We start from the raw sequence: 25,983 nt of genomic DNA on the forward strand, positions 1-25,983 counted from the left end.
AATCACTTATCAAGTATCAGGAGTAAACTTGTACCCAGGTCTTCCCGACTCTGAATCCAGATCTCAATTCATTATGTTAGACTGCTTGGCCAAATGTGAACTGTTATTAGCATGCCAATTCAACAGAAATTAATAAGCTGGGGGAAATTCTGAAAATGTCACTTCTCCCTTAAGAAGTACCACATATGATAGTTAATATGCAGTTATTGTTTTTATATTCATTGATATAAATGTTAAAAATCACATCCCTATTAAAACTAAATTGACATTAATTCCAAGTTTATGCTTTACACATGAAATATTTCACATCTCTGAAATTTACAGCAATTATTGTATACAAAATCCAAATCAATCAATTCGTAAACTGCTATTCTTTAATACTTTCCATGTGGAAGCTCAGTTTACAAAATTAGCCTCAGAACCACCTTCTGAGGTGGACAAGTAAACTATAACAACATTATTACTGTTTTTTTTGTTAACAGATGAGGAAAATAAGACTTAGTGTTTAAGTGACTTGCCCGAGGTTACACAGAGTAGCAGTAGAGTCTAGATCTTTTATGAACAGTTGTGTAACATTTTGCTACACTACAAATTAGGCATTTTAGACTCATGAATAAAGAAGAAAAAATGAAAATTGCACATTTAGAAAACACATTATAGTTTACAGAAATGTGATTTTGCTGCTTACGTCCCAATCTCACCACAATAGAGCACTTTCCTAACCGTAAAGCTCTAATACAAATGTTAGTTATAATTTTTGTTGTTGTTATTATCATTATTATTACAATAAAACCCACAAGACCTTATGGGACACAAAGAACAGAACTACTGACAAATGAAGCTCACTAAACCAGAACTGCAAGTATTATTGTTCAATTTAGGCTTTTCTACTTTCTTTTATTTCTCGCCTCTCACATTAAGCAAGAAAGAAAAGTAATTTATTTTTCTAATGAGAATGTGTCTAAAGAATGGCAAATTGAATGACATGAGTTGAATGACATATATGAAAAACCTGTTTTGTTAATAAAAATATAATTTCTAATTAGAAAATGCAGTAGCAAAAAAGACTACCTGGAGGTTCTAAAATTCTTTAACAAACATGTGAATTAGATTGAACAACTTCACATTTACCTCTGACAGAGAAAGTGACTGCAACGTACCAACATGTGCATACAATGAACAGATATAATTCCTATAAACACAAGACTGATTGGTCCAAGCTGTAAGAGAAAGAGATCAAAACATAATTTTCAAATACTGAAATTTTGAACAAATATAAGTCGCCTTATAAACAATGAGAAAACTATTTCAATAAATATTTGGTTAATTGAATGATGAAATAGCTTATTAAATGAGACAAAAACTCAAAGACATAAAAATTTTTTAGCTGATATTTAAAGTCCATCTCCCATTAGCTACCCCAACCTATAGTATATCTATGAAAGGAATGGCAATGATGTAGGCTAAAAAAGTACATTCTATTCAAAACCACATGGGAAGTCAAAGAACATCACAGCCTACTATCAAAAGAACCACAGTGTGGTGGGATCATTCTCATGCTAAATTACCTTAAAAAGGCTGAATACTGTGGCAAACTGGTATATTAGGCAATGCATGCCAAAGCAACTGAGACAGCATTTCTCTATCTCTACCTCCTCTTCTAATAGACATGTTTAAAAATCAGTCTAAAGAGCTGTATCATAACATCTTAATAATCAAAAACATAGGGGTTTTCAAAAAATAGTCAAAGCATCTTCATAATTTCACATTTATTCATATAACCAAAAGAATGAAAGTTGCTCTAGATTAGAGTAGGCCAATCTGTCAGACAAATCACTTGTACAGTCAGATCATAATATTTTTAAATAATCAATATGCAAAAGTCAAATATTATTCCACTACTTCATAGATAATTTCCCCAAAATATCCCTAAAATAAGCATCAGCTTATTTCAGCTACATGCTAAATTACAAAGAACCACAACCTTTCTCTTTAGTAGACATGTGTTAAACATGATTCTTGGGCAACAAAACTTCATGTTTATAATTTAAAAAATGTATAGTTTTACAATACAAATAATCTGCACTTTTTAAATTTATTGGATACATTCTCTTTACTATTGAGTTACTGTTTAGTCATTTTTTCAGTCAAGTCTGACTCTTTATGACCTTTTGGGGGGATTTTCTTGACAAAGATACTAGAGTAGTTTGCCGTTTCCTTCTCCAGCTCATTTTGCAGATGTGGAAACAGAGGCAAACAGAGTTAAGTGACTTGTCTAGGGTCACACAACTAGTAAGTGTCTGAGGCTGGGTCTGAACTCAGGAAGAGGAGTGTTCCTGACTCCAGGTCCAGTACTCTATCTACTGTGCAACCTACCTGCCTTACTATTATTGTACCCTTTTCTTTTTCCTTGAAAAAGGTAAATGACCCAGTTGAGACTCTTGGGTTATATACAATCTAGCCAAGAATACAGATCAATGTATATCACAGGTTATCTGTGAAGTTAGCAGATATCTATTTGAGGGAGAGCAATCTCAGCTAGCCACAGCCCATAGACAGATCAGTGGGGCCTTTCCTGACACGTCCACTCTCCCTGAAGCACATGTAGGCAAGGCTTATGCCTTAGAGTTTCCAATTCCACTAACAGAAATCACAAAGAGTCACAAATTTCACACAAAACAAGACAGAATCTATAGATAATCAGAATCTGAAACTTTCTCAGGCCCAAGTCACGATTCATACACAGCATCAGAATCATGATTTCAGGTAGTTTGTTTCTTAGTAAAATTACCATGACCAGTCAACAATCAACAGTCTAATGCAGAGGTGGGGAACCTGCAGCCTTGAAGCCACATGTGGCCCTTTAGGTCCTCAACTGTGGCTGAATCCAAACTTCACAAAACAAGTCCCCTTAATAAAAGAATTTGTTCTATAAAACTTGGACTTAGTCGGAAGGCCACACTCAAGGACCTAGAAGGCCACATGTGGCCTCGAAGCCCTAAGTTCCCCACCCCTGGTCTAACGGAATGCTCATATTCCTTTTATATGTTGCTTGCAATAGCAACAGGTGACAAAAGACTGGTAGTGTACATTTCCTGATAACATATGCTTGCTCTCACAATCTGGTTAGCAGCACAAGCAAGGTGTATGCCTACCATGTCAGCTGTAGATCAATACTGATTACCGAAAATGATAGGCAAACTGTTCAGCCTTATGGAATCTAAATTGTGTTACAAGCATACTTTGAAAACATCACTTTTTTAAACATGTTCAGTGTTAACTTCAGTTCAGTTCCGCAATTATGGTCTGCTTTATGCAAGGCACTATAATACCATAAGTAAACATCCAATGACAAAGAAATATTAAAAACTATTTTCACAGCTTGTTTATGCATTATTATTTATAGTTTCCATAATTTTGGTGAAATAAAATATTGCATCAAAATTGACTTTTAACTGGCCAAAATGCATCTGACCAAAAACATCTGATATTATTAGCTTGGACATTATCCTCTGACAATTTTTTGTTTACAATTTAGATCATTCAATGTATCTTAACTTGCCACTACAAAAAAGGTCTTACCACAATACCGGCATTTTTTATTGCCAGTGGGAGTCCTAGAAGGCCAGTTCCAATATTTCCTTTAAGCAGGTGCATAAGGGTTTGTATAAATCTGAAAAGTGAAAATTACAAGATTTAAATATTCAAAATCAAAAAAAGCTAATAGATCACAAAATCTTTTTTTTTTTTGGCAGGGGGTGGGATGGGGTGGGAAGAGGTAATTGAGGTTAAGTGACTTGCTCACCCAGAGAGTAAGTGTCTGAGGTCATATCTGAATTCAAGTCTTCCTGACTGCAGGAGTGGTGAGCTATCCACTGTACTACCTAGCTCCCCCCAACCCCCCACCCCCTACCCTGCCTTTTTTTTGGTAGAGAGGAATCTTCAGTAATCAAGACATCAACATTTCCATGTTTCAATGAAATTTTGTTAAAGGGATCAATAAAATCTGCAACCTAGCATTCATATGGTACTTTTAAGATTTGCAAATCATTTTACATATGTAATCTCATTTGATTCTCACAACAACTCTGTAAAGTATGTGCTATTATTATAGCCATTTTACAAATATGGAAACTGAATATAAGAAATGTTAGTACTTTACTCAGGGTCACACAGATAGTAAATGTCTAAGGAAGGATATAAATTCAGGTTTTCTTACTCCAAGTCTAGCACTCTGTCTTCTATGCCACCTAGCTGCTTCAGAACATCATATTCTAATTTTAAAATCATTAAGCCTTGTTCTGACATTTTGCTTGATATTAATGGGAAACAGAAATAACCCCAAGTAACATTTGTAACAAAAGTAAAAAGCCCAGCATAAAAACAAGGTATCACCTTTTTTCCATGCGTAAGCTAGCTTAAGAAAGTTAATAAAAAGACAAAAATAGTATGGATAATATAAACAATAGTGCTGATAATTCAGATTGTGATTCTTGGAATAATACAACCACTCTGAAAACTGGTAAAATTAAAAGAATTGCCCCCTGACTTTAGTCTTGAATCTGAAATTTTTCCTTATTACCATGGCATTACCAACTTTGCAACACATTTGCTTATCCCAAGTAATATTTCAACTATTTCCAAATGTTTTGTTTTAGTTTTCTTAATCATTCTGTTTTTAAACTGATATTTTTTATGTCATGCTACTGTAAGATATTTATTCTATATGTGTAAGATATCTATAAGATGAAAACAGAGTACTTTGATTTGCAAAAGACTTTAAAGAAGTGTATGCTCAGGCTACTGAACATTGTCTGCATTTTCACTATATTAAACATACTTGATATATGATTCTCTTAGAAGATTTTAACAAAAAATAAGCAAATAAAAAAGTTGAAAGACTAGTTGCAACAGAGATAATAGTAGTTTGAGCAGATTTTCACTGTGTGGAATTGTCCAGAGACCATTTCAAAGAAAGGTTTCCAGTTAACCAATCAGTCAACCAATGAGTACATAAGAACCTACTATGTGCCAAGCCCTGTGCCTGGACTAGCCACTGGGGATACAAAGGTCAAAAATGAATAAAAATATCTTTTCCTCATCTCTTTGGGCTCACAAATTAAGAGTTATAAGAAATCTCAGAGGCCATATGATCTGACCACCTCATTTTACAGATGAAGAAACAGGCTCAGAGAAATTAAATGACATATCCCTATATCAAGCAGGAAGTAAGAACTAGAGACAGGATTTGAACTCGGGTCCTCTGATTCCAGAATCAATGCTCCTTCTGCAGTATTTCACTTGTTCTCAAGGAAATTACATTCAATCAGAGCAGATGATAAGTTAGTAAGTCCATAAATATTAATTAAGCACCTACTATGTGCCAGACAGTAATACAAAGAAAGACAAAAGAAAGTCCCTGCTCTCAAAGCACTCATGGTCTACTGAGGGAGACAACACGCAAACGACTATGTACAAATAAGTTGTAGACAGGACAAAGTGGAAATAACCAACAGACTGAAGGCACTGAAATTAAGAGAGATTGGGAAACTCTTCTTGTAGAAGGTGGGGTTTTAGCTGGGACTCAAAGGAAGCCAGGAAAGCTAGGAAGCAGAGATAAAAAGACAGATTTCCAGATACAAGGGAAAGTAAGTGAAAACGCCTGGAGTTAGGAGATGGAATATCTTGTTTGAAGATCAGCAGGGAGGCAAGTCACTAGACTTCACAGTATATGATGAAGTTTACAGGGTAAGAAGACTGGAAAGATGAAAGAGAGCAGGTTATAAAGGGCTTTAAAAGCCAAACAAATTCATATTTGATCCTAGAAGTGAAAGGGAGCCAATGCAGTTAAGGTGGTGGTGGGGGGCGGGTGTAACACAGTCAGAATCGTCCTTTTGGAAGACGACACTTTACTTGTCTGTGTTGGATTTGAGATATGTCCAGGGGATTTAATTTGAAATGTCTAATAGGCAGTTGTTGATGTGGAACTGGAGCTGAGGAGAGAACCTGGGGCTGAATATATACATCTGGGAGTTATCTGCATCATTATAATAATTAAATTCATTACGAGCCAATAAGATTACCAAAAAAGAATATAGAGAGGAAGAGATGATCCAAAGGAAGAGTCCTGGGGTACACAGCAACAGTGGGAGGGCAGGATATGCATCTGTATTCATTAGAAGTATAGGCCTAATGTTATGTTTCTCAAACTCCTAATTTGATACACTGGTTTGTGGAGACTGTACTCACTTGTAGACTATAGGAACAATCCTACTACTAAGTTTGCTACTGTATTCATTCTCATGATCCTGAGTACTAGAGTAAGCCATAACATTATGTTTGAATATTTTCTCATTAATTCATGAAATTGCAATTTAGTTTTCATTATTTAATAAGATAACTTAGAGCCACCAGGAAAGTTTATTGCTCTTTGATATCTTAATTGCCAAATCTGATGCCCTTTTCTCAGTCCACGTCTTTCTTGACTTCTTTGTTGTATTTGCTGCTATTGACTGTCCTCTTCTTCTAGGTACTTTCATCTCTGAGTTTTTCTGAACTGTTTTTTCTTGGCAATTAAGATGCAAAAAAAAAATTGAACAAAATATTTGAAATGTTACTATTTACTATTACCATTTTTATTATTATTAGATTGGATTTATGTCAGGAATGAAAGATGGTTAAATATTAAGAAAACTACAAATTATAAGACTGTATTAATAACTAACAGAATCACATGATTATATCAACAGCTGTAGAAAAAGCTTTTGACAAAATTAAACAACCACTTATGACCAAGTCACTAGAAAACAAAAGGAAAAATGTATTGTTTCTTATTTAAAACCAAGAGCTAGTATCATTTGTAATAGAGAAACAATAAAGATCTTCCCTGATCAGGGATCAAGCAAAAAAAAAAAGATATCAAAGAGCAATCACTTAACTGACGCAGTAAGAAGCCAGATTACAAATTGTTGAGGTGTGAGATGAAAGAGAAGTGGAGGAAACAAGTACTGACATTTTTTGTAAGTGTTTGGCTAAGAAAGGTAATAGATTTAGAATGATAGCTAGAAGCTTTTTTGGTGTTTGTTTTTCTTTTTTAAAGTTCAGGGAACTTTGTAAATGTTTTAAGGAAGTAGGGACAGAACGTGTAGATAAGGAAAAAGTGAAGATTGCAGGGGTGTTTTGATTGAGGAGGCTACTCTCTGTAGAAAACAAGAGAGAACAGGAGAGATGTTGGCTTTGAGAAGGAGATGGGCCACATTTTTTTCAGAGACTAGAGGAAAGGAGTAGAGAACAGTATATGATGACAAAGGCCTTGGAGATAATTAAGAGAAACGAAGGAACTCATAGCAAATGACCATAATTTTCTCTCTTTAGTAAAAGATAAGATTATGGGGGGGGGTTGTTGGTGGGGCAGTGGATAGAGTGCTGTGCCTAGAATTCAGAAGTCTCATCTTCCTGAGTTCAGATCTAGCCTCAGACACTTGGTAACTGTAACCCCAGGCAAGTCACTTAACCCTATTTGCCCCAGTTTCCTTATCTACAAAATGAGCTGGAGAAGGAACTGGCAAACCACTCCAGTATCTTTGCTGAGAAAATCCCAAATGGGGTCACGAAGAGTCAGACAGGACAGAAACGACTGAACAACAACAAAAGATTATCAAGAAAGGGTGGGAGGAATGAGAGGTGTAGAACAGTAGAGGTTTGGAATAGCATTCCTAGGGAATGACACAGGGAGAATTTTAAGAGAAGACAAAGAATAGTCTTGTTTTAATAGATTACATAAATCTGTAGGGTACCCAGTAGAATACAGATTAAATTCAGGGTATGACAATCCCTATGTGTGGCTAAGGTGGAGTGAAGGAGTAGTTAATGGGAACTGAGAAGACTCAAGAAGTGAGATGCTAGGGGGTTTAAAGAAGCCTCAGTGTGAATGCTGAAGTTCCCTAAGAGGAGAGAAAGACTATGACTCAAGTACTAAACTCCTTAAGAAGGGGGAGAGGGGACAGGGAATGCTATTTGAGAATAACCAGGGACCTGGAGTAGACAGCAGCCACCATGAACTGTATGTGATGAAAGAGTGAGGAAAGAAGGAGAGGATGCTAAGTGATGGAGGCAAAGTGAGAGTCTGGAAGTGGCAATGATAAGGAATGTTCCAACTCTCCAGGATCAGTGTAATGGGAGGATAACAGAGAAGGTATGACCTATGTGAAAGAATGACAGGGGATACCAGTTAAAAAGACAGTTTATTCTCTTAACCAAGAAAGGATAAATATTACCAAGCATTAGGAAAATCACAGAAATTAAAACTTTTAGCAACAATGATTTTTAAAAAAATAACTGTACAGTTTAAGTAATTTGTAAAAAAAAGTTAGAAAAAAGACTGGGTTAGTGACTTAAATTGTGGCATGTAAAGAATGGTGAGCACAAAGAATTGAAAAATCCAAAGAAATGTGGGACTCATGAAGCAATGCAGAGTGAAAAAAGAGATCCAAAAAATTTACACACCAATTACATCTATATAGAAGAGGACAACATTAAACTGAAAACAAAACTACTGTGGGTCAGCTAAAATGGACTCAGTACAACCTTATTAAAGTTAAAGCACACCTTTCTTTTAACAAAAAGTAAATTATTAAAGTGTAAGACTACATAAGTCAAATTCACTTCTTTATGCTATTTTGCTAAAATGTTTTCAGGAAATATGTTTTGATCATTTTTGTGTGCTTTGTAGGCTTGTCTGATGTGGCAAAACCAAATTTATTAATAAAAATAGTACAATTTACAGCTGATTTTAAGATATTTTAATCACCTTCCCAAAATTAATTTAACTGCTATGATTTGCTCAATCATTAATTCTATTTAAAGAATTCTCCAAATCAGTTTAAAAGTATAAAAATAAGAGTAAGTAAAATACAAAGAAAGGTCTTTAAAATACTATACTTACGAAATGCCATCTTGACTATCAATTTGGTAATGCTTCTGAACAGGCAATAGTTCATGTTCATGCTCCTCATCAGATGTACCATCTAAATTTTGTTCATCTATCAAAGGCTTCATTACTTCCATATCTATGAAACAAAACCAAAGTATTTTAGCAATAGAATGAACATCTGTAAGCTTAGTAAGAACATTAATTAGGAAACCTAAATTCTAATTCTACTTTTAGTAATTTTCCAAATTGCTAGGGTCACATAAAACTTAAAAAAAAAAAACAGAACTAGAAACCAGTTTATTCAAGTTAAAGGACACATCCTTTTTGTTAACAAATATTATGCCTCCCAAATAGAAAGTGACATGTACCATCAGTTGCAACCATTTTTTAAGTAGTTTTGCTTACTTCTTGTAGGAAACATACTTTGGGGTAGAATGGAGGTTATTTGTTGGAATGGGTCTATTAGATTAAAAGTAATCAAATAAAATTTTTAAATATGTGTAAGAATGGGGCTGGTTGAATAAATTAAGTCACCCATTCCACTTAAAGTAAATGTTAAGATGCTCTGATACTTTAGTGAGATGAGAGAAAGTCTCAACCAAACAACCTGCATACTCTTCTTTTGAACATTACTAGTTTTTGATTGATTTGCTAAGGAAAGTTGATCATGCCTTGTGAATGGTCTAAGAATTTGAAGACCAGTTCAGAACCCAAGTTATTCTAGCATCTGGTGGAAATAGAGATTCCAACGAATGGAAAACGTGGAGATAGCATTCCAGGTAACTCTCCACCCCACCCTGCCACCCCAAGTCATTTGTGGGGAAAAGAGTACTTTTGCCTTGCCTTAATATCCTTTCCCTTCCCCAACGAAAAGAGAAGCACCTCACGAACTTCAGAGGTCTAGAGGTCTTCCCATCTTCCCATCCACATTCTAGCAGCACTGACAATTAACTATAACTTCATCAGGAGTAAAAGATAAGATGAATACAGATTCACATCTCCACAAAGAATACAGCAAAGACATTACATCACCTCTAAAGGAACTTATTGAACACCTCATAAAGGGGAGAAAAGAACTCCCAGCAACCAAGAGCTGTGAATTATTACTTTTCTGCGTGTATTCTCTAAGATTGGGCTCACTTTTCTCTTGTTTCTATATGTACTGATAATACAGTGTGCCAGGGTTGGGGTGGGGGCTATTTTGTACAAACTGTTCCAACTGTACCACTTCAGTAAATACTTCTTTCTAAAAACTACTAAAGGTTGGCTGACTAAACTGATTCTTTTTCTCCCCTTTTTTCTTTTCTTTTTTCACATTTAATAGTATTTTATTTTTTCCAATCACATATAAAGATAGTTTTTAACATTCATTTTTTGTAAGATTTTGAGTTTCAAATTTTTCTCCCTCCCTTTCTCCCTTCCCTCCCCCATCCCAAACATAGCAAACAATCTGATATAGGTTACACATGTACAATCATGTTAAATATATTTCCACATTAGTTATTTTGTCAAAGAAAAATCAAAACAAAAGGAAAAAACCATGAGAAGAAAAAAAAGCAGAAAGTGAAAATAGCACGCTTTGATCTGCATTCAGACTCCATAGTTCTTTCTCTGGATGTAGACAGCATTTTCCATCACGAGTCTTTTAGAATTGTCTAAGATCATCATATTGCTGAGAAGAGCTAAGTCTATCATAGTTGATCATTGCACAAGGTTGCTGTTGCTGTATATAATATTCTCCTGGTTCTTCTCATTTCACTCAGCATCAATTCATGTTAAATCTTTCCAGGTTTTTCTGAAATCCACCCACACTCATCATTTCTTACTGCACAACAGTATTCCAATAAATTCATATACCGCAACCTGTTCAGCCATTCCCCAATCTGTGGCATCCCCAAAATTTCCAATTCTTTGCCATCACAAAAAGAGCTGCTATAAATATTTTAGTACATATGATCTCTTTGGGATACAGACCTAGTAGCGGTAGACTAAATTGCTTCTTAATGATTATGGTGGGAAGTTTACTGGTAGGGGCTTGTAAGCTAGAGCATTAGAAAAACATTTCCAATCCTTCAAGAGTATTCCCAAAATCCCAAGGAGACCTAGCAGCCAAGTTCTGGGGATCCAACTTAAAGTGGGAGTAGGAATTTGGATTAGAACTGACAGCATAAGCTACAGATGTAATAAGCAAAGTAATTTGCTGCTTTGATACTGAACAATCTATGTTACCACTGTCTAGTTTTATTACATTCAAAATAAGGGCTTATTTATGCATAAACTTTCATGTTAACTTGCTAGGCTTCCACACCATTTCCCAGGCAGCTCTTCACCACACTGTCTATTCTCCAACCTCCAATATTATATCACCTCCACTGCGACCTTGTGCTCTCAAGCCTCTATCTTTGAGCTTCCTTAACTCAACTTTCCCCTTAGCTTGCTGCCACACATCACGCAAGAATTGTTTCATTTACTGCATTATAATCCCATAAATACTCTGTTTATTGATTGAACAGGAAACCTAAAGAAATCATCAAACAAGAATCAGACAGAAGTACCCCAAAGCAATAGAAGTATGAATGTCAAACCTATTTCTAAAGATTTCTAAAGAAGGTATATTTGAATTTTCATAAATTAAACTTTCAGAAGTTTTCTTGTATCTAGCTAGTTGTACTCTCCTCATGGAAACAGTAAAACCAATTGTAAGTAAATAATCATTCTAAAAATTGTGTGCATGCGTGTGTGTGTGTATATGTATATATGTATGTATCTCCATCCTTCACTGCTCTATGTAATATTCCATTATTGCAGACTTTGGGAAAGTGGGGATGGAGGGCTTGAAGAAGAAATCAGTTTTAAAAGGACCTATGGTAGTAAAAATTTTCAATTTGACCCTAAACAACAGCAGTCCAAAGCCTGGTAGATAGAGAATATAGTTCTAAGACATGTGACATTCAGTATTAGGCTTTTAAAAAATACTTTTAACTAATGTTTTTCAAATAATTTCTATTTTTGATTAATAAGTTCTCTCATGTAAATGTACAAAGGAAAAGCTTAATCTAAATGTGAATTATCACAAATTAGTGAGGTTTTTCTAAAAAAACAAATTCTTTTCCTTTTCGGGTCATTTTTCTGTGACCCCTTTCCAAGTCCTCCTTATGCCTAATATGTAAGAAAGGAGAGAAATAAGGGAAAGAGAAGGAAGAAAAAGGCTGATATAATAGAACTATCTCACCATTCTGACTAGTACCATATTTGCATTATGTGGGAAATGAACCCCTACCTCCCACAACACAACATTCCTTTTCTGGTACACTCAAAATAACTTGTTTCTTCACTTACAGATTAATAATGATAATAATAATAATAACAATCATAAGTATTATCTTCAGATAATATAAATGATAATACCTAATCAAACAATAAACCAACAAGTATTCATTAAATGCCTACTATATGCCAAGCAATGTGGTAGGGATTAGCATTGGGGATACAAGTAAAAAGAATGCAACAATCCTTATTCACAAAGAACTTACATGACAATGTATAAAACAATGAGGACATATTAAAATATATATATAACAGAAATACAAAGTGAATAAATACAAAGTAAATACAAGGTAATTTGGGAGTGAGGGTACTAGCAACTGTGGGAATAAAGAAAAGCTTCATGTAGAATGTAGCACTTGGCTCCATTTTAAAAGAAGAGAGAAACTCTATGTAAAAGAGGTAACACACTGCATTTCAGCCATGAAGGACAAAGTAATAAGGCATGAAGATAAAAGACAGAATTTAGTGTGTGGGGAACAGAGGGGCCAGTTTAACTGGAGTGCAGAATGCTAGAGGGGAAGTAATGTATAATGAGTTGGCAAGAGGTTGGGCCCAGGTTGTGAAAAGCTCTAAAAGCTAAACAGAAAAGTTTATAGTCAATCTCTAGAGGCAACAGAAAGTCACTAGGGGTAAACAAAGTAGATGAGTCACACCATTAGCTCTGTGTTTAAGGAAAATTACTTTGGCAGCAATGTATACAGTGGATTGGAGTTGTGAGAGACTTGAAGGAGGGAAGTTGCTGCAATAATCTAGGTGAGAGGTGATAAGAGCTTGAACTGAGGTGATAGCTGTATGAGTAGAGAGAAGGGGTACAATGTTGTGAAGATAGAAATAGCAAGCTTGTCAAATAATTAGATGTGTGGAGTGAGGGAAAGTGAGAAGTTAAGGATAATGCTAACATCACAAAACTTGGAAACTGGAAGGATGGTGGTACTTTCAACAGAAATACGGAAGTTTGGAAGAGGAAAGCGTTTGTGGAGAAAGAAAATAAGTTCAGTTTTGGACAAGTTGAGTTTAAGATGTCTACAGGACATCATATCTGAAATATCTAGTCGGAAATATAGAACTGAAGCTCATAAGACAGATGTACATAAGATAAGTGTATTTTTACACAGGTGTATATAAATATATAATATATGTGTATATACATTCATACATAATAAGATAATTTTAGGGGGAAGAGGGCTCCAGCATCTAGAGGGAGGACCTGGCAAGATTTGCTCTAAAAAATGTTATTTGAACATTGATTTGAAGGAAATAAGTGATTCGAGTGCATTCAAGGCACAGGGAATAGTCAAGACAAAGGTGTAAAGGAAGATGAAGTATCATGTGTAAGACAGCAAGAAAGTCGGTTTGGCTGGACTACAGTATATAGGAAGGGTAATAATATAAGGTCAGAAAGGTAGGTTGGGGTCTGTTTATGAGGGTTGTTTAAAGTTCAACAAGAGTTCATATTTGATACTAGAGGCTACAGAGAGCCATCGGAATTCATTAAGTATTTATTCTTTTTGGGTCTCAGTTTCCTCACCCATAATAGGAGTTGGTTGAATGAAGATATCTCCAAATTTCATAACAACTGAAGGGTTTTGTGATTCTCGGATTTTTTTATGGAGCTAATTTGAAAACAAAAAGTTGCTAGCAATAATGTCTTATACAACCTTTGTCAGTATTAGAGTAATTGGAGGGAAAAATTATATGTACGTATAGATAGATAGATGGATGGATAGACAGAGCACACAGGGTGAATTGAAGATGTAGGGTGATATCTGGAGAATAAAATTGAGGGGTAAGAGAGGATTATACTGGGAGAAGGCGAAAGGGAGAGGTAGAATGGGGTAAACTATCTCACATAAAACAGACAAGAAAAAGCTTTTACAGTGGAGGGGAAGATTAGAGGGAATGAGTGATTCTTATTCTCATCAGATTTGGCTTGAGGAGGGAATACCATACACACTCAATTGGGTATGGAAATCTATCTTACCCTACAGGAAGGTAGAGGGGAAGGTGGTAAGAAAGCAGAGGGATGATAGAGGGGAGGGCAGGTTGGGGGAGGGCGTAATCAAAAGCAAATATTTCTGAGGAGGGACAGGGTAAAAAGAGAGAATAGAATAAATGGGGGGTGGGATAGGATGAAGGGAAATATAGTTAGTTTTTCACAACATGACTACTATGGAAGTATTTTGCACAGCTACACATGTATAACCTGTATTGAGTTGCCTGCCTTCTCGATAAGGGTGGGTGGGGAGAGAGGAAGAGAGAAAATTTGGAACCCCCAAAGTTTTAAAAACAAATGTTAAAAATTGTTTTTATATGCAACTGGAAAATAAGATATACAGGCAATGGAGTATAGAAATCTATCCTGCCCCACAGGAAAACAGAAGGGGAAGGGTATGGGAGAAGGGGGGCAGGGATAGAAAGGAGGGCACAGTGGAAGAAGGGGTATTCAGAGTGCACACCGTCTTGGGATGTGGGGAGGGACAAGATGGGGAGAAGATCTGGAACTCAAGAACTTGTGGAGGTGAATGTTGAAAACTAAAAATTAATTAATTTTTAAAAATAGGGGCAGCTAGGTGTCACAGTGGATAGAGCACTGGCCCTGAAGTCAGGAGGACCTGAGTTCAAATCCAGCCTCCGACCGAACACTTGACACTAGCTGTGTGACCCCAGGCAAGTCACCTAACCCCAATTGCCTAAAAATTTAAAAAAATAAAATAAAATAAAATAAAATAAAATAATGTCTTATACAAGCTTTTCAGAAAGCTATTTTTTTTTGCATTTATAATAGATATATACTCAATATTACAGTAAAAAGTGTGAAAATGCTCATAAGGATAGTATTAGACTTCTTCATGTTGCCAATTAAGTCCTTAACCTACTGGTTGATATAACTAACAGATACCTCTTCATAAGAAGCTCTTAATGTAACAAATATATGTTGACACTGATATGGGAAACTGCTTATTCAATAGTTCCAAAGACTAACAGGGAACATTATGTCATTTTGATGAACTGACTACTCTAAACCATTAGTTTAAATTTGAGATGTAAATATTGCCTTGAGGAGTTAAGCTGTGATTCACATGGTCATAGATGACTTGACTAGACATGAGGCTTTTGGAAGCTTTACTTTGGAATTTATGATGTCTGGTCTAAATAACTCTAGAACTTGTGTTCATTTTACAATCCAGTTTTATTCCATATTTTCCTCTCATACAGCCTACTTTCCAGGCTAAACTGGACTATTCCCCAAAGTCAATACACTGTCTCCCACCTCCATGTATTTGCAAAGGCTGTCCACCCATTCCTGGAAGACACTTCTTCCTCATCTCTCTGCTTCTTATAACTTGTATTACCCTTCCTTCAAGGCTCAACTTAGGTGTGCCATCAGCTCTGTGAAACCATCCTTGAATGTAGCCCCTCTAATAAAATTGTTTTCTAGAACCTAAAACTTTCTTTTTTTTTGATAATTTATTTATTTTTAGTGTTCAACATTCACTTCCATAAGATTTTGAATTTTAAATTTTCTCCCCGTCCCACTTCTCCCCCACCCAAGACAGCATGCAATCTGATACAGGCTCTACATATACATTCATGTTAAGCATATTTTCCCATTAGTAATGATGTAAAGAACAATTAAAACTAATGGGAGGAACCTCAAGAATGAAGCAATAAAACCAACAAAGGAAAAGGAGAGCAAATATTATGTTTCCATCTGCATCCAGACTCTATAGGTCTTTCTCTGTTTGTGGATAGCAATTTCCGTTGTGATTTCCATCTAATTTTGGAGTTGTCTCAGACTCTTGCATTGCTGTGAAGAGACAATTCTATCAAAGTCAGTTATCTCACAATGTGGCTGTACAATGTTCTCCTGGTTCTGCTCATTTCACTCTGCATCGGTTCATGTAAGTTCTTCCAGGTTTTTTTGAAGTCTGTCTACTAATCATTTCTTATAGCACAATAGTATTCCATTATACTCACATACTATAACTTGCAGAAACCAAAATTTTCTTAAGAGCATTTTGTATTTCATTGTTGTCCTTATCATACCCTACCTAGTACCATACTTACCTTTGGTATACATCAAGCCATCTTATCTCACATCTCTTACCAGTAAAAGATAAGCTCTTAATAGGTAAAGGGCCACCTATCCCAGAACCTTGCTTAATAAACATTTGTTTCGATTCTTAATTTAATTAAGTTCATTTCTGACAACTCCTCCAAAATGTCATGGTTATTGGAAATTTAATCTTTCTGCCTATGGGCATTGAGCACAGCGTTCTGGAAAATATCTAGTACACTGTACCCTCACAATGTAGATAGTCATCACCACTTAACATTCCAGAGAAGCCAGCAATCCTATCATTTGAAGCACACGGTCCTGTAGATCACATTGGCTAAAGAAACCTCCTTAGGAACAAAGGTATGTTTTCATATATTTTTAAAGAATATGGACACTAAAAAAGAAAATTATTTTTAATATTCTTTATAAGAAGGCCAGAAGGCCTAAAACATCACAAAAGACATTTAATATTAATACAATATCAAAGCTGAAAGTCAGCAATGTAGTTTTTGTTGTTAATGGATGTCATCACAAAAGATATATATAGCCATAGAAAGCCTTTAAGATGAAGGTCACTCAACTTCAATTCATGCTTAGAAAACTACTAAATTAAGTACAGTTTTATTCAACAAAAGAATCACCCTAGTTGATCAATTTTATTTTTTCCTCTCAGGGATATTGTTGAGGAAACAAAACTTATGTCATTTTAAAACAGAGCTTCTAAGGCATATGACTTTGCATCAAAACAAAATTTGCATTCCTTAAATATTTTTAGCTTATTATTGCAGAGATAATAATTCTGTGTAATTACCAGGGAAAACAATCAAAGGATCCTGTCCATCAAGCTGAGAGAAAACTGTATAATATATAGGCACTTGAAAGTCTAAATACAATCTAAAAAGTAAGGTACTAACAAGTGAATAAAAAGTATGAAAGATGCATTTCTTGATCTTTCTGCTCATCATTAATGATTTAGAAATATTTTATGCAGAACTTAAACACCAAATAAAATGGTTATTCTCATACACATAGTAGCAAAGAAAAATAATTACAAATGGAACTCTAGATATCTATTGTGTAGACCTTCCTTGCTTTTCCTTTTAAGTTTATAAATTCAACCTGTAGTTTTCAAAACAATCCTGTTTACTCATACTTTTTTTCTAGCCTTTCTTCTGCTCTCTTTCTTCTCTGAATTTTCTAAAGACACTTCAGTGAACCTCTATCCTTTGTTTTCTTCCTTTCTTCTTTTCTTCTTTCTTTTTCTTTCTTTTTTTGGCTACCCTACCCCTCTTGCCCTGCCTCTTCCACCTTCATTAGAGAAAAAGATAAAAGAAAAAACAAAGCCCTTGTAATAAATTTGCAAGTTCAAGCAAAACAAATTCCCACATTGCTGTGTCTGGAAATTATGTATTATTTGCCACCTTAAGTTCATCAACTGTCAAGAGATGGATAGTTTGAACATACCATCCATTCATCTCAGTCCTCTGGAATCATGGTTAGTCACTGCACTGGTCAGAGTTTTCAAATCTCTTAAATTTGTTTTTCTTTTTAATGTTGCTGACATTGTACAAATTGTTTTCCTGGTAGTACTTACTTCATTTCATATGTATCACTTCATAGAGGTCTTCCCAGGTTTCTATGAAACCACTAATTTCATCATTTCTTATGGTACAATAATATTCCATTGCATTCATATATCATAATTTGTTTAGCCATTCCCCAATAGGTTGGAACCAGTTTCCAGTTCTCTGCAAATTACAAAAAGACATGCTATAAATAAATTTTATACATTTGTATAAAAGGGCCCATATGGGTTCTTTTCCTCTTTCTTTGATCTCTCTGGGGTATAGGTTAAATAGTGGTTGATACTACCAGGTCAAAGGACAAGCACAATTTAGTTCCTTTAAGGGCATGGTTCCCAAATGTTTTTCAGAATGGCAAGACCAATTCACAGTTCCACCAACAATGCACTCGTCAGTCCCTCTAACATGTCTTTTTCCTTTCTTTGTCTTCTTTGCCAATTTGGTAGGTAAAAAGCAGAACCTCAGAGGTACTTTTATTTGTGTTTCACTCATTATCAGTTACTAGGAGAATTTTTTCATGATTATTGACAGCTTGGATTTGTTCCTTAGGAAACTGCCTTTTCATATCTTTTGACCATTAGAGAATGGCTCTCATGCTTATAAAATTGAATAATTTTCTTATATATTTTGAATATGACATCTTTATAAAAAAAAAACCATAAAGATTTTTCCCAGTTTCTATATCCATTCTAATACTTGTTCTGTTTGAATTTGTCCTATTTGTGGAAAATCTTTTAAATATGACTAACAAAAATTGTCTATTTCATCTTCTGTGATTGTCTTTACCATTTGTTCAGTCATAAGCTCTTCCCCTATTCATAGATCTGAAAGGTTAACCGCCTCTTTGACCCTCTAATTTGTTTACAATGTCACTCTTTATATAATTTATCCTTTTAGAGCTTATTTTAGCATATGATATAAGATGATGATAGAAATTTAATTTCTGCTGTTCTGATGTCTAGTTTCAAGCAGTTTTTTTTTTTGGGGGGGAAGGAGGGTCAAATAGTGAGTCCTTATTCCAGCAGATGGGATGATTTGGTTTCTTGAACACAATACTACGGTGTTTCTCCTCTTCTATATGTTGTGTACCTAGTCTGTTCCACCGATCAGTCTATCTTTTAACTAATATCTAATCATTTTGATGATTGCTTCTTTATTGTATAGGTTGAGACCTTATACTCCTAGCCCCCCTTTTCCATATTTTTTCATCATTTCTCAAAACCGTTAAACTTTTGTTCCTCCAGATGAATTTTATTATCATTTTCTAATTCTATAATCTTTTGATATTTTAACTCTATGGCACTGAATAATTATTTTCTGTGGTACTGTCATTTTAATCTTTCTAATGTTACTGGAGCCTATTCACTATTATTTTGTTGAATATTTTTGATTCACTAGCTCATTAGGGACACTGGTCTACAGTTTTCTTTCTCTTCTTTGTCTCTCTCTGGTTTTGGTATCAAGAATTTGTTTTATCAAGTTTGGAAGAGCCCCTTCTTTTCTTATCTTTATAGCTGATGTGTTATTGGAATTGTCCTTGGAATGCTGGATAGAATTACTTTCAAATCTATATGGTCTTAGGGATTTTTTTTTTGAGAATTCATTTACAACTTGGTCAATTTCTTTTTCCGATATTGGGGTATTTCATTTGTTTATTTCTTCTTCTGTTAATCTGGATATTTGTATCTTGGTAAGCCTTCAACAATTTCTTCTAAGTTATCAGTCTGATTGGCATATAATTAGGCAAAATATTTACCAATAGTTTTACTTCATTTTCAAGTGTTTTGAAATCTTTTTTAATTTTTAAAGGAACATATAGTTTTATTCTTTTTAAAATCAGAGTAGCTAGCTATTTTCTTTATTAGGCTTAAAAAAAAAAGAGCTAGCTCCTAGTTTTATTCATTAGTTCGTTTTGTGTTTTCAATTTTCCTAATCTCTCCTTTGATATTTGAAATTTCTAATTTGGTTTTTAGTAGAGGAAGTCATTTTTGCTTTGCTAGTTTTTTTTTTTTGGTTGTTGTTGTTGCATGTTCAATCACTAATTTGTCTTCTTAGTTTTGGGGTTTTTTTGTATGTTATCTCAAGATTTCCTTTGATGAAATTTCCTATTATTTGTATGATTTGTTCTTTGACCAATCAATTATTTGCTATTAAGTTATTTAGTTTCCAATTAATTTTAAGTTTTCAGAGGCCTTTTATTTGATATAGTTTTATTGTACTGTGGCCAACAAAGAATGTTCAATATTTTTATTTTTATTTTTTAATTTGTTACTGAAGCTCGCATGTCTTAATATAGTCAATTTTTGCAAAGCTGTCATATGTAGTTGGGTAATATGTAAACTTTCTGTTCCCATTCAGTAATTACTAGAGATCCAAAGATCTATTATCTCTAATTTTCCTAAAGGTCTATTCAGGTCTTTAACTTATTTAATTTTTATCATTTTCTTAGATCTCTTCAAGTCTGAAATGAGTACACTGAGATCCCAACATATTATAGCTTTACCACTTCTCCTTGCAGTTCAATCAATTTTTCCCTTTAAGTATTTAGATGCTATACTATTGAATGTTATACATATATACATACACATGCAGACAGATACATATATATATACATAACACATACACACGTGTGTTTATTTGTACATTCATATTTATATGACAGTGATCCAGTATGATGCAAGTGGAAATGAAGAAATGAAATACTAACAGATTCTATAAATCACAAGTGTAAGGAAAACTCTTTTATTACCTTCTTATTCTTTGAAAATATGGGAATGTGGACAAAGGGAGGAAAAATATACATGAGAATAGGAAGAAAATACACAATTAAAAATCAGTCTCATAATTGTCCAGTTCAGATGAAAGTGAGATTCCCTACATCCCTTTCTCCATGTTTGTTATTTCATATAGCCTACTATGTGAGCTAGATTTCCCTTTCCTTTCTCTTCCTTTTCTCCCCAGTTAAGCATACTATTCATCTAATTTCCTTCTTTTCCTAAGACTATCAAAACAGAACAAAACCACCCCCCCAGGTACATTCTTATTTAACTTTGCCTATGACCCTTAAAGACATTAAAGCTCTGACAAGAACTTGTTTTTTCTGCTCCTTTCAGCATAAAAACAATTCATCCTCAAACAGTGTCTTCCAATTGATCATATATATGTACCTTGCTATGTTTTTCCTATCATCTATGTTTCCATTTTAAAGTATGAATCAGTTCTGGATTTTTCAACAGGAGGGCTTAAAATTCCTCTATTTCACTAAATATCTTTTTTCCCTTTTTATGACTTTATGTAATTTTGCTAGATAGATTATTCTTACTTACAAGCTTTTATTATTTGCCTTTTGAGTATTATATTCCAAGCTCTCTTCTGCTAGATAATGTTGGGTGTCAAGTCTTGTGTATCTTGACTAAGGTTTCTTGGAGCTAGAACTTTTTTTTTTTTGGCTGCTCACAGTATTTTTTTTTTCTTTTATCTGAAACCTATGGATTTGGGCTATGATGTTCCTGGGAGTTCTCATTTTGGGGTTTATTTCAGGAAGTGGGTAATCATTTTATTTTCACTTTTACCTCTAGTTCAAAGAGGTCTGGGCTGTTTTTACTTGTTACTTCTTTTTTTTTTCTGAAGGTGGTTGTCAGTTTTTTCTTTTTTTTTAATTAATGTGTTTATTTTTAGTTTTCTCTTTTATTTATTTATTTGTTTGTTTATTCAACTGCTCATTCACTCATTTATTTATTTGAGTGCTTGTTTATTTGTTTGTTTATTTATTTTGCTGGGCAATGGGGTTAAGTGACTTGCCCAGGGTCACACAGCTAGTAAGTGTTATGTGTCTGAGGCCACATTTGAACTCAGGTATTCCTGAATTCAGGGCCGGTGCTCTATCCACTGCGTCACCTAGCTGCCCCTATTTTTAGTTTTCAACATTCACTTACACAAGATTTTGAGTTCTAAATTTTCTCCCCTCTCATTCTTCTCCCCACCCCAAGACAGCATGCATTCTGAATACCCCTTCCCCTAATCTGCCCTCCCTTCTATTTTCCCAACCCTTGTCTTATCTGCTTCCCCTTCTATTTTGTTGTAGGGCAGGATAAATTTCTATATCCCATTGCCTATATATCTTATTTCCCAGTTGCATGTGAAAACAATTTTTAACATTTGTTCTTAAAATTTTGGGTTCCAAATTCTCTCCCTTCCTCCCTCCCCACCCACCCTCTTTGGGAAGGCAAACAACCCAATACAGGTTATACATGTGTAGACATGTAAAACACTTCCACAGAAGTCATGCTGTAAAAAAAACTATATTTCCCTTCATCCTATCATGCCCCCCCATTTATTGTATTCTCTCTTTTTACCCTGTCCCTCCTCAGAAGTATTTGCTTCTGATTACCCCTTCCCCCAATCTGGCCTCCCTTCTATCATCCTCCCACTCTCTTATTCACTTCTCCCCTATTTTCCTGTAGGGTAAGATAGATTTCCATATCCAGTTAAGTATGTTATTCCCTCCTTAAGCCAAATCTGATGAAAATAAGATTCATTCATTCTCTCACACCTTCCCCTCCACTGTAAAAGCCTTTTCTTGTCTGTTTTATGTAAGATAATTTACCTCATTTTACCTCTCCCTTTCTCCTTCTCCCAGTATAATACTATCTCACTCCTTGATTTTATTCTCCAGATATCACCCCTTCATCTTCAACTCACCCTGGACCATCTATCTATCTATCTATCTATCTATCTATCTATCTATCTATCTATCTATCTATCCATATAATTGTTTTCCCTCCAACCACCCTAATACTGACAAATGTCTCATGAGTTACAAATATCATCTTTCTATGTAGGAATGTAAACAGTTCAACCTTAATAAGTCCCTTATGATTTCTCTTTCCTGTTTACCTCTTCATGCTTCTCTTGAGTCTTGTATTTGAAACTCAAATTTTCTATTCAGCTCTGCTCTTTTCATCAAGAATGCTCCAAAGTTCTCTATTTCACTGAACGTCCATTTTTTCTCCTGAAGGATTATACTCAGTTTTGCTGGATAGGTGATTCTTGGCTGTAATCCTATCTCATTTGACCTCTGGAATATCATATTCTAAGCCTCCAGTCCTTAATGTAGAAGCTGCTAAATCTTGTGTTATCCTGAGTGTTTACAATACTTGAATTGTTTCTTTCTGGCTGCTTGCAATATTTTCTCCTTGACCTGGGCTCTGGAATTTGGCTAAATATTCCTAGGAGTTTTCCTTTGGGGATCTCTTTCAGGAGGTGATCAGTGGATTCTTTCATTTCTATTTTACCTCTGGTTCTAAATATCAGGGCAGTTTTCCCTGATAATTTCTTGAAAGATGATGTTTAGGCTCTTTTTTTGATCATGGCTTTCAGGTAGTCCAATAATTTTAAATGATCTTTCCTGCATCTATTTTCCAGGTCAGTTGTTTTTCCAATGAGATATTTCACATTGCCTTTTATTTTTTTAGTCTTTTGGTTTTGTTTTACAATGTCCTGATTTCTCATAAAGTCACTAGCTTCCATTTGCTCCATTCTAATTTTTAAGGAAGTATTTTCTTCAGTGAGCTTTTGGACTTCCTTTTCCATTTGGCCAATTCTGCTTTTTAAGGCATTCTTCTCCTCATTGGCTTTTTGGACCTCTTTTGCCATTTGGGTTAGGCTATTTTTTAAGGTGTTATTTTCTTCAGTATTTTTTTGGGTCTACTTTAGCAAGCTGTTGACTTGTTTTTCATGATTTTCTTGCATCACTCTCATTTCTCTTCCCAGTTTTTCCTCTACTTCTCCTACTTGCTTCTCAAACTCCTTTTTGAGCTCTTCCAAGGCCTGGGACTGATTCATATTTTTCTTAGAGGCTTTGGATGTGGAGCTTTGACTTTGTTGTCTTCCTCTAGTTGTATGTTTTGATCTTCTTTGTCACCAAAGATTCTATGGTCTGAATTTTTTGTGCAGTTTGCTCACGTTCCTAGCCAATTACTTGAGTTTTAAACTGTTTTGTTAAGGTAGGGGTCTGCTTCCAGTGTGGAGAATGTACTGTCCCAAGCTTCGGGGGTTTTGCGCAGCTGTTTTCAGAGATACTTCTAGGGACCTGTAAATTTTCCATTTTTCCTAGATGGTATAATCAAGGGCAAGATGTTTACTCCTTTCCTGGTTGTGCTCTGTCTATGAGTGAGCACAAGCACTGTTTTCTGCCTTGAAACTGTAAGAAGGATTTCCTCTCTAATGCCACTACAAGCTCCACCAAGCCTGTGCTCCTCCTTGCCCCAGAACCACCACTCAGAACTGTGACCCACAAGCACAGGCAAAGCATGAGATTCCTGCCTCAGCACCAGCAAAAAAATTCCTGCAATCTCCCTCTGATTAGCCACTCTATTCCCCCTCTGCTGCCACCCCAGGGCTGTTCCAGGACTGGGGCTGGGACCAAGCTTCTCTCTCACCGAGGTCACAGATCTTTCATACTGACCTTCTAAGTTGCCTTTGGCATCTGTGGGTTGAGAAGTCTGGAAATTGCCACAACCGCCCATGATTCAGTTCCCTGAGACCTACTCCAGGTTCACTGAGGCCTGGTCTTTGCCCATGCCCACACTGAACTGTGCTCCTCTTCCAGCCCAGTGCAATAGACCTTTCCAATCAACCATCTAGATTGGCTTGGGCTGAAAATTTGTTTCACTCTGTCTTTTTGTGGATTCTACTGCTCTAGAATTTGTTTAGAGCCATTTTTTACAGGTATTTGGAGGGGTTTGGGGAGAACTCAAGCAAATCACTGCTTTTACTCCGCCATCTTGGCTCTGCCTCTATTTGTTATTTTTTTGAAATATGTATCAGGCCCTTTCTGTTTGATCATGACTTTCAGTTAGTCTAATGATTCTTAGATTATTTCTCCTTGATCTTTGTTTATGGCTTACATTTTCTTCTCTGTTTTTTTTCTTTAATTTTGCCTTAATGTTTTATTGTCCCAGGTATCATTTTCTTTTTTGGCCCTAATTTTCAGGGAGTTCAATTCTTGGATATCATATAATACCTAATGTTCTAAAATTAATTCTCCTTAAAATTTTTCCCTCCTTAACTATTTTATTTTTATCTTATCTTGGTTCTTCAAGGTATTTATTAGTCCATATGACCAATGCATTCTATTCTCAAGCTTCTGTCTATGGTTTTTCGTCACTATATCTGGAGTTTTCTTTTGTTCACACTATCTCCAGCCTCAGTTTCTGGATGAAGGGCTTGGGCTTGGGTCAAAATGTATGCCTGCACTGAAGGGTGCGGGCAGAACCTGTATGATCTTGGCTTTGGTGGCTACAAGTAGGCCCTGCCTTTTGCAAGAATTATCTGAAATTGTGTTCAACTATGTTTTGGGCCCAGAATACTGGGATACTTACCTAGTCCTACCTCCTGCAGTGGATAGGTTACCTTCAACACACTTCTTGCCCTAGCTTGTCTCTGCTTTGTGCTTCAGCATGATTCAAGCAATCTTTTTGTATAGTCCTTTCAGACTACACTCCTTTCAGATACTTTTGAATCAATTCTTCTAGACTTTAATTAATCAACACTCTTATAATTACAATGACCCCAGCAGCAGCTCCTTTATATACACTTGCTCCAAACTAGATGATTTTTCTATCCTTTCTCTTTAGTACTATTTCTTCCTCCTCTATAAGCACATTCAGGACTATGATGTTAGATTCAAAGTGCAGTGGGTACTCTTCTCTTGATTATGAAGAGTTTAGGACAAAAAACTCTGCAAACCTTTTCCATCTTCTGTCCTTCCAAATTCATCCTTAAAAGCCCTCAGGACAATGATTATGTTTAGCTAGCTCTTTCACCAAACTTTCTTTAAACTGGCTTTAACATCAACTACTTCTCTGGGTTTCATAAGGCAATCCTGTTCATAATCTACCATCATCCTTCTCTTCAAAATTTCACAAACGAGGCTACATTCTTTTTATTCTTTTTCAACCAATCTATGGTTTCATAGGTATAGGGGATTCCCATTAATGAAACTTCCTCTATTAATGCAGAGCAGTAACTGCTTTGCAACTTAAGAGCTTGGAGAACTTCCTGAGGTATTGAGAGGTCAA

At 35.3% G+C, this 25,983-nt stretch overlaps 1 protein-coding gene across 1 annotated transcript in view; it reads right to left on the minus strand.

The window, feature by feature from the left end:
* The window catches only part of SLC36A4 (solute carrier family 36 member 4), an 81,265-nt gene that overhangs the window by 41,714 nt on the left and 13,568 nt on the right, over positions 1–25,983 (minus strand). Inside the window, exons 2-4 of the mRNA XM_021000749.2 lie at positions 8,945–9,068; positions 3,583–3,673; positions 1,132–1,220 (exon numbers count right to left, since the gene is read on the minus strand). Of these exons, the coding sequence (XP_020856408.1) occupies positions 1,132–1,220; positions 3,583–3,673; positions 8,945–9,068 (304 nt within the window). The remainder of the gene's footprint in view (positions 1–1,131; positions 1,221–3,582; positions 3,674–8,944; positions 9,069–25,983) is intronic.

This window comes from Phascolarctos cinereus, unplaced genomic scaffold (assembly GCF_003287225.1).
Source record: "Phascolarctos cinereus isolate Bilbo 61053 unplaced genomic scaffold, phaCin_HiC Scaffold_726;HRSCAF=1367, whole genome shotgun sequence".
NCBI lineage: Eukaryota > Metazoa > Chordata > Mammalia > Diprotodontia > Phascolarctidae > Phascolarctos > Phascolarctos cinereus.